The 11,820-nt window shown below is 49.0% G+C and overlaps 2 protein-coding genes across 2 annotated transcripts; one reads left to right on the forward strand and one right to left on the reverse strand.

The window, feature by feature from the left end:
- Positions 1–221: 221 nt before the first annotated feature.
- Positions 222–7,997, reverse strand: EAH_00054290 (ICE-like protease (caspase) p20 domain-containing protein, putative; the record flags this gene model as incomplete). The annotated part of the gene is made up of 8 exons (XM_013393953.1): positions 222–1,551; positions 1,910–2,042; positions 2,423–2,551; positions 4,340–4,451; positions 4,963–5,051; positions 5,167–5,231; positions 5,928–5,969; positions 6,634–7,997. The coding sequence occupies 8 exons, from the start codon at positions 7,995–7,997 to the stop codon at positions 222–224; spliced, it is 3,264 nt and encodes a 1,087-aa protein (XP_013249407.1).
- An 846-nt stretch (positions 7,998–8,843) lies between these two features.
- On the forward strand, positions 8,844–11,391 carry EAH_00054300 (hypothetical protein, conserved; the record flags this gene model as incomplete). Its single annotated transcript, XM_013393954.1, has 6 exons — positions 8,844–9,180; positions 9,332–9,541; positions 9,743–9,797; positions 10,142–10,261; positions 10,523–10,928; positions 11,299–11,391. The coding sequence occupies 6 exons, from the start codon at positions 8,844–8,846 to the stop codon at positions 11,389–11,391; spliced, it is 1,221 nt and encodes a 406-aa protein (XP_013249408.1).
- Between the last annotated feature and the right edge of the window lie 429 nt (positions 11,392–11,820).

An 11,820-nucleotide genomic window follows, 5' to 3' on the forward strand; every position in this document is an offset into this window, starting at 1 on the left:
TAGTTTGTTTTGTGTTTATGCGTCTCTAAATTCCTTCTCTTGTTTGTTAATGGGGTACTAACCCTTTCTGAATATGTATAGCCTTATTGATATTTTGTTTTTAAAGTATAGTAAACTCTAATTAATATTTCGTTTTTAAAAGATTAATAAATCCTTGTTTTGATTTTAAAAGAAGCTACATAATCTTTTTGTTTGCTTTCATATAAAGGACAAACTATCAATCAGTCAGGAGAGCGCGTAGCCTCATAGATGGGGGGAGAGGAGGCATCATATATGGGTATTTTTCGTGTTTTGCTTGTGAGGGGGCCCCTGGCTGTGTTTTGATTTAAAGGTTGGGGGCCCCCCCCTCCTTGCTGCTGCTGCTGCTGCAGCTGCTGCTGCTGCTGCTGCATGACAAGCTGTGCTAATGCATGCGCCTGTGGGGGTACATCTTGCACTTTCTTTAGGTGCGCTTGGTAAGCAGCGTTGCTCGCTGCTCCTATTGCTGCCTCTACATTAAATCGGTCTTCTATATGTTTAGCGGCAGCAACGATGTACGCCTCTCGTGCTGTTGCAGCAGCTTCCACAGGGCTCGCAGCACCCTGCTGCTGCTGCTGCTGTAAGTAGACTTCCGAGGGGCCCACCCCGCCCATAGGTCCCCCCTCACCATTTCGCTGACCTGCTGCTGCCGCTGCTGCCGACGAGTGGAGGCCTCTCTGAGGGGGAAGCAGCAAAGTGCTCCCTGGGGTGTAGAGGAAGCCAACGCCTGTCTTTTTGCTGCTTTTAAATGATGCAGGAGGCAGAGGGGAGTCTCCGCTGCTTCTGCTGGCTGCGCAGTCTGCTGTATCTCGGTACATTTCTTCTTCGTTCTTTAGAGGCCCCCATCTCGCACATGGAGCTCCTCCAGCTGCTGCTGCTGCTGATGCTGTTGCCCGGGGTTTCTTCGGGGCGAAGGTATCAAAGGAGGCGACAGAATCTGCTGAGTCTTCTCTGCTCTGCACGAGGCGGAAGCACTCTGCTGCGGTGTACGGCTGCTGCTGCTGCTGCTGCAGTTGCTGCTGCAGCTGCTGTTGCTGCTGCATGCCTTCTGTCACCAGCTGCGACGCAGGCAGGGAGCTGCTGCTGAGGGAGAAGGGCGCATTGGAGGAAGCTGAGCGAAGGCTGCTGTTACGGAAGTTGAAGATGGGGCCCCCACAGGTTAGCGCAAGCCATGCTTTTGCTGGGTCGAGGAACGAGTAGCCTTCCATGAATTCCTTGGGGGGTTCCGGAGCAGCAGCAGCAGCTGCTGCTGCTCCTCCTGCTGCTGCGTCACCTCGCTGGACGCAGCAAGCCGCGCTGAGCCGCTGCGTAGCCGTCAGTGCTGCTGCAAATGTGTGGTGCAGCTTTCTGTCTATGATGCTGCTTCCTCCTGCTGCTCCTCCTGTTTCCCCTTCTGCTGCAGCAGCAGCAGACGGCGAGGAAGGAGGAGTGAATGCAGCGGGCCACCCCAACGAATAAAATAAATCATCAAAAGAGGCATTTCCTCCCGTGTGTACGGTCAGCTCAGGCATTTGGTCCAGCGCAAAGAGGCGGCTGCAGCAACAGCAGCAGCAGCAAACAAACAGCACAAGCGCAGCAGCAACTCATCAACTGTGTGCATCCTTTTTTGCCCCCTTGCATGCGGCAAGCACAGAGGACAGACCAGATGATTAAGGGTCTGCATGCAGCAGCAAGCGAGGAAGCAAAGACGCATTATTGCAGCAGCTCCTGCTCCTACCCTGCTGCTGCTGCTGCTGATGTTCAATTGCTTTTTCGGGAGATTAAGGGGGGGAAAGAATTAAAAAGCAGCATCAGCAGGACCAAAAAGACGCGTCATGTTCAGGCACTTAGCACCATCAAGAATTCTACTCTGTTTCTACTGCTGTCGCTGCTGCTCCTGCTGCTTGCTTACTTCCACTTGAGGTCCCTAACGCGGTTTCGTACGCGGTCGATAAGGCCCTGATAAGACACCCGACGGCCGCCGGAGGCGTTGTTAGGGCCGAAGAGCTCCAGGAGAACGGAGACCAAACACCACGTAAATATCCCTAAGAACAGCAACAGCAGCAGAAGCAGTAGCAGCAGCAGGTGAAGACGACGTAGGTGAGAATAAGGAGACAAACGTGAGATATCAGAGGCGGAGTTAGGGGGTATACACAATGAAGAGAAGAAGACAAAATAGGCATTAGCTTGTTCTTTATTTCCTATTTATTTTATTATTCATCTATTTATTTGTTTATTTATCTGTCTTCCCTTTCTCAGCGCGAACAAATCGCTCTGGTTGGGAGACATGATCCAGCATGCAGCATGCAACGAGTTTTGTTTATTTCCTCTACAGCCATCCCTCTTATCTCGCAGCGCATCTCCCTCTAGCAGGAGCACCAGCAGCAGCAGCTGTTGCTGCTCATTTTGTTGCTGTTGTGCTTACCGTGGACCACTGGTCTGCCTCCATCTGAAGCACTTAAATGGGGAGCGAATGCAAGGGGCCCCCCTTGAGAGAGGCGGACGGGGAGTTCAATGGAAGGAAGAGCAGCTTCTACAGCTACTTGGCTCCATGCTGCATGAACGTACACCCCAAAAGCCTCACAAACATTGCAACACCAGCACAAAAAGATTCAGCAACAGCAGTAAAAGGCACGGCAGCAGCAGTAGCACGGGAACCTGCAGTAACAGCTGCAACGGAAGCTGCAGCAGCAGCAGCAGCAGTGGCGGCACTAGTAGTAGCAGCAACAGCAGCAGCGGCTCACGCGCTGCAGCCAGCAGGTAGGCTTTGCTGCTGCCGCTGAGTGGCCTGGAAGAACAAAGAACGGGGCACCTAACGGCATTAGAAGAAGAAATTTCTACACATGGTAAATAGCGAGGACGGACGCGCTGGGCTTGCATATCTGAGGTGTACATACAGCGCAGCAAAGAGGAGGAGAAAGAAGGTGCTGCGCTGCTGCTGCGCCAGGTATTCCATGTGAAAGAGAAAGAAAAAAAATATAACGAAAAGCAAAGGGGAGAGATACAAGAAAAGAAGCCATACACGAATCAACAAGATAAAAGAAAAGGAGACAACACACAACACAGCCACAGACACCCTGACTCCACTCAGATGCCGCCAACAATATAAACTAGTTACTGTTCATAGAACATATTTCTACAGCATATATATATGTAGCGTAGTATGAATATACGCATATACATCCGTCTATATATATAGAGATATAGATGAATATTCACATACAAATTCATGTAGATATAACTATATAAATAAATAAATATATATATATATATATATTGAAGTATATGTTTATATTATATGCATTATATAGGTGTATATACGCATAAACATGCACATGTACATGCATATGTACATGCATGTCTATATGTAATATATATATATATATATATATGAGTGTGTGTGTGTGTATATGTATATTGTTTACATTATATATAGTCTACTTACTACGTACTACGTATACAACCGATGCACTATATATATATATATATACATATATGTATATAATGTAGATGCGTATATAATACAGCCCAAATATAATATATATATATATATGCATATAAAGAGTATATATACTACATGTATACAATATATATTTAATATAGTTTAAAGATGATGCAAGGCCCCGAAAAAGGGAAGAAAACCTCACTAGGGTCCAGCCAGACAGTGGAGTTGTAGTTGGCTCGCTGCATGCGGTTTGTGGGGTCCGTTAAGAGCGGCCATAGCCCTTTTTGTTTCACACCTTCAGCAGATGAAAAGAAAAAATAAATATTTATTCAGGACGCATGCATCGTCCACATCACCAAACATACAACACAAGGGTAGAGGTGCAGCACATAATCAACCGCATGCTGCTGCTGCACATGCTCCAGATTCTACTCCTACTACTGCTGCTGCTGCTGCGCATAGAGATGCTGTTTCAGCTGCTGCTGCACATACAGATGATGTTTTCTGTTGCTGCTGCAGATACAAATGCTGGTGCTGCTGCTGCTGTTTCTGCCGCTACGACTAAGTTGCTTCTGTTGGTGCTGCTGCAAATGTTGCTTCTTCTGCGGCTGTTGCATGCGATTGTGGATGCATGCAAGTAGAGGTGAGAGTAAAACTCCAAATCCTAAACCCTAAACAAACCCTTGCACACATGCTAGCAAGCATGCATGCGTTTATCTAAACTCTAAACCCTATACCCTAAACCCTTGCATGCATGCAAGCACGTATGCATGCATGCAAACGCACGCATGCACGCAAGAACGTATGCATGCAAGCATTTACCTAAACTCTAAACCCTAAATCCTTGCATGCATGCATGCATGCAAGCGCATGCATGCATTAAGGAGGAAGCCCCACCTTTGATGAAGGTCCACATGCTGCCTGTGCCTGCTGGGTCGAGTATTGTCTGACACCCGCAGGTGTCTAAGATCATACACACGTGCACTTGGGGGGAGACGCTCAGCAGCACCTGAAGGCACCAGCAGCAGCACCAGCAGGAGGGAGATGCATATTGGCAGCAGCAGCAGCAGCAACACGAAGAGGGGGAGGGATATTGACTGCAGCAGCAGCAGCAGCAGCAGTAGCAGCAGTAGCAGCAGCCAAACACGAGCTAGAGGCTTCGCTGTAGAAACAGAATGGCGGTTGCGGGTGTACACCCCAAGCTGCAGCAGCAGCAGCGAGGGCTGCAGCTGTGCAGCAGCAGCAGCAGCTCCTTTTCTGGGAGTCTAGAGAGAGGATATTGCATGGAATAACAACACCGGCAGCTACCAACTCAGCTGTATCTACACCTTCCAGCACCAGCACCCCAAAGCCCTGCTTTCCTCGTGCTGCACAATGTATATACACTTGCAACGAGCGAAGCAGCAGCAGATTCGTTTTTGTGTTAAAGCTGCAACAGATCATCTTCTGGTGTACAGGCAGCAGGAGGCAGGAGAAGGAATGCGTGTAATTACAAAAAAAAACACAGAAACCCTCATCACCTCTTTAACGTGAGTCGTTAGCAGCAAATTTGCATCTTCTTCGCTCCCTAAAGAATCGAAGTCAACTGGCAGCAGCGCCTCATCGTATCCTGCAGCAACCCCACCAATAAACAGCCTTTAATAAAGTCCTCTTTCTTGCTGCTCCATCGCTGGGTTAGCCCCTTGGAGTTAGGGTTTAGGCTTTAGGGTTTAGGGAAGACGAACCTTCTCCTTCGTATGCAGAGAGATTGTCTACTTGGGTGCTGTGCCCGCTGAAGTAAAAGAAAAGCCTACAGACAAACAACAACAAAGACGCATGCATGCATGTATGCATGCATACAAGCAGCATAGGGCCGGTTTATATATAAGATGCCGCACATACACCGCAGACGCCTCCACGGAGGAAGGAGATCAAGGGAGAATGAAACAAACATTTCTTTGCATGCGGCTTCAGCAGGTAAGCCTCTGCATGCACTATATATTTACATATTTACTTATTTATTTGTTTGTTTGTTTATTTATTGAAAAGAATAATCATTTTAACAACTATCTATATGAGCATTGACATAAGAATATATATAGATAGTGAAATACAGATTAAGGGGATTTCCTCTATAGTTTCCTATTTTATTGCAAAGTGCTCTCATCATGCATTTACCATTTTTTAAATAAACAAATAAAAAACGATAATATATACATGCATATATATATATATACGCATATATGTATATGCACATGTATATGCTTATGTATATGTGTGTGTTTGCGTGTTTCTAATCAACACGACAGATGAGAAAAATACAAATGCATTAGTAAACGAAAATGAACCCTTCTGTGTTCTTATATATATATATATATATGCAAGAACACGCCCACATGCACGCAAGCGTAAATAAATCTACATACTAATAAACAATTTAAAATATGTAAATAACAAAAATATGCAATTAAATAAACCCCTTCCTCGGGGCCTCCTCGTCTCGGACCTGTCTCCAGGGACTGCATCTTTCACCAGCCAATTCAGAGCACTGCAACAAATACACAAATAAACGCAAACAACAAACTAGAGAAACATAAAAAACATTAAATAAAAAGAATTTTAGAAAAGAAGTAAATTAACCAGACGGAGGAAATAAGCAAATGCACAAATAGAAGCGAACAACAAAACAAAGAAACGAAAGCAAACAAACTAAGTAAATGAAAAAGAATAAAATACAAACGAAAAAATTGAATAGACAACAAAATACATGGGCAAAAATCAGTATATGCAATCCACAAAATAAACAGAAAACCGAAAACAAGAAACTAAAATAAACAATAAACGGAAAAGAATTACATACGAACAAACTAATGAGGGGATACAGAGAGAGAAAAAGAAAAGAAGCATGCATGCACAGCGACGGCAAGCCCCTAAGCCGAGTCTGAGCAGCAGCAGCAGCAGCGGCAGTTGCTGCTGCTGCTGCAAGGCAGCAAAATGTTCCTTCGCAGCCAAATTTGCTATTAAGAAGGGAGACAGTGCGGGAGAGACAAAAGAGTCAAAGGAGACTAATAAGAAGAAGAACAAGACGCGGAGAAAACAAAGACGACGAGTAAGCCACAGGAGACAAAGGAAACAAAGGCGGGAAGACAGCATTCACAAACGTGAAGGAGACAAAAGAGAAGTAAGTGAAGAAAAGAAACAAATAAACACACATTAAAATATTCTGCTTTGTTGGCTGAGTCGGCAATGAGGGATTTGGCTGTATATCTTCAAGCTGTGATACATCCACCGTGGGGTGCAGCACGAGTCCCTTTAGATGCTCCTTGCTGCTGGTGCTGTTGCTGTTAATGCTGCTTTTACTGCTGTTTGCTTTTGCTGCTGCTGTTTGCTGCTGCGGGGCCCTGGGAACTCTGCCGCTGCTGCTGTTTCTGCTACCTCTGTAAGGGGTATCAGGCAAAGCATCAGAAAGCAGCAGCACGTCGTCAGGCTCTACTCGCATCAGCTGCACAAGTGCATGGGCGAAGAGATGTGCATCGTTTGCAGGGCCCCGCAGATTGTAGTTCTGGTGCCGGGTGTACGTACACCCCACCACCACTGCGCGCGATACACCCCAACAACGCCCCTTCCCCTTCAAATTCCCTTTCATCGAAGCCACAGCAGCAACGGTCGCTGACTGAGGCCTGTTGTGTCCTGCTATCACGTGACGTCGCAAGCGCTGCTGCTGCTGCTGCTGCTGCAATGCGGCGCCTGCCGTGTACATGGAGGACAAAGGGCCTTGCCCTCGAAGCGAATATTCCGGGAAGCCCGCAGGAGCGGTGAAATATTCTATGGGCTGGGGCTGCTGCTGCTGCTGTGTGCCCCAGTGCATTCGGCTGGGTTGGGGAGGAGCATAAGACTCCTTTGTTCTGTGCAGGGAGTCGTTTGCTGCTGCTGCTGCTCCTCCTCCTCCTCCTCCTCCTGTCGTTGCTTCCTGCACCGCGGAGTTGCTGAACGTGTCGTTTGCCCGCAGCTGGTGCTCCCGGTGAAGGATTCGCTGTTCCTGTTGCTGCAGCATCGTCATCAGCTGCACTTGCTGCTCCTCCTGCTGCTGCTGTTGCAGGAGCAGCAGTTGCTGCTGCTGCTGCAGCTGCTGATGCAGCAACTGCTGCTGCTGCAGCTGCTGCTGTTGCTGCGGGTAGACCAGTTGGGGCTGCAGGGGATAGTTCGAGTTGCCCACATGCCACTCTTGCTGCTGCCCTGGCCCAGCAATTACACTTTGTGGCGCCCCGGGAGGTTGCTGCTGGAGCGCCAGGTCATGCTGCTGCTGCACTTGCTGCAGCTGGAGCTGCAGCGGATCCTGCTGGTAATCATCGGCGGGGGTGTAGTACTGAGATGAGACAGTTAGAGGTTGCGCGGATGGTGATGTCCAGGTCCAATCAGGGTGGTGGTGCTGCTGCTGGTGCTGCTGCGGTTGCGGCTGTTGCTGCTGTTGCTGCTGCCAGAGGGTGCGTTGCTGCTGCACACGCTGCTCGTCTCGTGTCCCTGTACAACTTGCTTGCTGCAGCGATTGCCGCTGCTCTTCGTGCTGTTGCTGCATTCCCGCAGGGCAGGCCTCCGCCGGTAGCAGCCTGCAGACAGTAAAAACCGCAGCAATGGCAGCAGCTGCAGCAGCAGCAGCAGCTGCTGCTGCTGCCGTCTCAGCAACCGCCGCCCGAAGGCTGAGCGGGCTTCAAGATATTTATTAGTGCAGCTTGTTGGAAATTATTTGAATTTGCAGCAGCGAGCCCGTCTGCTGCAACTGAGGCGGTGGCGGCCGACAAAAGAGGCGCTGTAGGCGTGTGCCGTTGCTGCTGCTGCTGCTGCTGCTACAACTGGCTTCGCGACACCGCTCCGGATTTAAATGTAATACAAAAAACAGCAAATTTCAAAATGCCAGCTGTTGCAGCGGGCGCCCTAGAGATCTGCTGCAGCAACCGCTGCAAGCAGCAGCAGCGGCAGCAGCAGCCGCAGTGGTGGACCATCGCGGGCCCCCACCGATGCAGGCTCTTTCTGCCGCTATTGCTATTGTAATAAGCGTAATTCTGTCTTATATTTCAGAGATTATTGATTTTTCAATATTAAATGTTGATTTAATATCTAATTCTTGCTTCTTCTCACGAGGCACCGCCCGGCGGCAGCGGCGCAGGGGCCCCCGTATACAGCAGGAAGCCCCAATCTTCTCCCATCACCTGCTGCTGCTGCTGTCTGTACTTCCTTTATATTTCCTTTTTCTCTTTCTCATCATTTGTCTTCTATCTGCTGCTGCCCCACAGCTGCAGCTGCTGCGGCAGAAGGCAGCGGCTTCCCCGCGAGCCATACTCTGCGCATCTCCTTCTTCAGCTTGAGGGTTAATAAAGGGGTGTTAGTAGCAAACAAGCAAATAGAAGAAAAGAACAGCACAAATATGGGGGAGGAATCTGAGAGCTCTTACAACGAACTGCTGCAGCTGCTGCTGCAGCAACAGAGCGCCGATGTCCTGTTGCAAGTGCTGCAGCTGTTGCTGCAGTGCAGTGCGGACGCAGATTTTATTCGATTCCTTATAGAGGGATTCTCCGCCAGCAGGCACGGCCAGAAGCAGCAGCAACAACAACAACAGCAGCAGCAACAACAGCAGCAGCACCAACACAACCCCGTCATCCACGGTCTGCGCCGTCTCCTGCGTCTCATTGGCAGCAGGGACGGCCGCCTCTCCGCAATGAGCACCGAAGTGTTGATTAATTTGACTGCTAATGAAACCTTAGGTAAGGTTTAGTGTCTAGGGTGTCGCGGGGAAACGGCATGCGGTGAACGCCCTCAAGTTCTCAGTGAGGTAATGGAAGGTAGAGTAGAGGACCCAGGAGCATCTGCAGATACAAGTGGGTTTTTTCTTGTTGAGCTGCGGTGTCTGCGCAGCTTCCCTCATGTTGTACGAGTACAAGGACATGACAAATGTGTTGATGGAAAACCTGAAGCAGCAGCAGCAGCAGCAGCAGCAGCAGCACCAGCAAGGGAACGAGGATGCTGTCCCCCTGCACATTGGCATCACCTTGATGCTGCTGTCAAACATCACAAGACACAAAGCAGCAATCGATGCTGTTTTCTCTCCCCAACTGCCAGTTCCAGGTGCTTAGCTACAGCAGCTGCCAGATGAACTGCAGCAGCAGTACCAGCAGCAGCAGCCGTTCTTACCGCTAATGTTGCTGTTGTTGTTGTTGCTACTGAATCTGTTGCTGCCGCCGGTGGGAATGGGGGAGGCAGCAGTGTTCTGCTTAGTTGCTTGCGGGTGTATGGACCCTTCAGCCTAGGGTTTTGTTTCTGCTGCAGATTATCACTTGTTGCCCTGTCTGCTGCTTCTCCACGAGGCCCCCCGTGATCCCCAGTGCGTAGCTTTCAAGGGTTTAGGGTTTACGGTTGGGAGGTTAGAGTTAAGGGTTTAGAGTATAGGCTTAAGTATGGAGAGGGATGAGGGATTGGGGTGCAGGGTTTAGGGTTTTCTGTGGCCATAGCAGTGTCTACGGGAAGGAATAGTGTTTAGGATTTATTGTTTACGATATTTGGCGTTTCGTGCCACTAGAAACGTCTCCTGTATATATATAGTATATATATATATATATATATATATAGGGGACGACTATATAGTGTTTAGAGTTCAGTTGGTGTAATGCGTGGCTGTAGGGGAAATAGCAGGGTTTAGGGTTTATTTGGTGTTATGTGTGGCTGTAGAAATGTTTACTGGAAGGAGCAGGGTTTGTTTCTGCTGCACATTCTGCGAAACGTGACGGCCAACGACGAGGCTGTGGAGTTTTTGCTGCTGCGGCGAATGAAGACGCTGAACAAACTCATGTGCGTTTGTATACTGCATCATTTCCAGGCCCTCAACCTGGTGCTGCTGCTGCTAGTGCTGCGTTTGCTGCTGCTGTTGCTGTTACTGCTGAGGCGGCTCCTGGAATGCATTTTTTATCATCATGACTCGCAGATTGCCTGCACGAGTTGTACAACGAAAGCCGGACTAAAAGAGCAGGGGCAAATGCTGTTGCTGCTGCCGCTGCTGCCATTGCGGACAGCGGCTGATGCGTTTGTCTCTTGTGTTGTGCTGCGGCTTAGGGACCTCCTGAGGCATTTGCCTCCTCTTTGCCAAGCACCCTTCTTGCTGCTGGCCTTGAGGCTTGCCTGCCGTGAGCAGCTGCATCCCTTGCTGCTGCCAGTAGATCACAATAAGCTACAGCAAACCGTGCAGAAACAGTACAGCCAACAGCAGCAGCAGCAGCAGGAACCTTCTCCAGAAGAAGACTGCCAACTCCTGTTGGCCCTTTGCTGCTTCCTCTACCCCAAACCAGACAGTGTTGAGCGTGCAAAAGCCCGAGACGAACTGGCAGCTCAAGATGCAGAGGAAGACAAGCAGCGGCAGCAGCAGCGGCAGCAGCAGGACCAAGAGCAGCAGCAGCAGAAGCAGCAGCAGATGGGCGTTACCGAGCGAGAGCGTTTGCGCTTTCTGCACCCGACAGTTGATGTGAGAAGTAGCGCCCGCCTTTAACGTTTGCTGTTTCCTGCGTTGCTTTGTCTGCGTTTTGTTTTACCCCCTTGCTTGTGTTTTTTCTGTTGTATCTCGTTGCATGTGTTCCGTTTCAACACTCTATGTGTATTCTATTTCGGCGTTTGATCTGTAGTATGTTTTGCCTCTTTATCTATATTCTGTTTCATTTCTGTGTCTTTCTTGCTTCTTTTCCTAATCTGTTGGTTTGTCCACATTCGTTTCTGTTCGTTTAGTAGTGCACGCTCCTCTTTGTTTCTAGTGCTAGTTTGTTAGTATGGCTTGCCTGTTTGTTTGTCTGTTTTTTCTCTCCATTTCTTTCTTTCTGTCTTGTCTCTTGCCTGTTCAGGCCTGCAGCTACGGGCCAGCGGCTTCTGCTGAAGGCCGCAGTCTCGCTGTGGAGTGTCTGGCGGCCTTAGCTACATCTCCTCATGGGCGGTAATTTGCATTATTGCTTGTTTGTTCGTGCTGTTGATTTGCTTTTGTCTTTGTCTTTTGTCTTCGGCTGAGATAAAGTGTTGGTTTGCTCTTCCTCTTCTCTGCCCCTGCTCCTGCTGGGCCTGTTCCCAGTGCAATCAAGGAGACAATGCCTAAAACAAGCGCAGCGGGGGGCAAGCAACTGACAAGCAGGAGGCACGCAGTTCTTGCTGCTGCCTTAAAAACATAGATATATCGGATGTCTGGGGTTTAGGGTCTAGGGCTTAGGTTGCGGTTTAGTACGAAGGGTTTCTTTTGCAGTCATGAACCCACAGTCGCATGCGGTTTGCTTATGGTTTTTGGTTTAGGGTTTGCCCTTAACCCTAAAACAAGAACTCGCCTCCAAGCCGTCTACTGCTGCTGAGGGTGTTGCTTGCAGTGTGTAGGGTTTGGG

The sequence above is a fragment of the Eimeria acervulina genome, genomic scaffold (assembly GCF_000499425.1).
Source record: "Eimeria acervulina Houghton genomic scaffold, Eah_scaff1032, whole genome shotgun sequence".
In the NCBI taxonomy this organism is placed as follows: domain Eukaryota; phylum Apicomplexa; class Conoidasida; order Eucoccidiorida; family Eimeriidae; genus Eimeria; species Eimeria acervulina.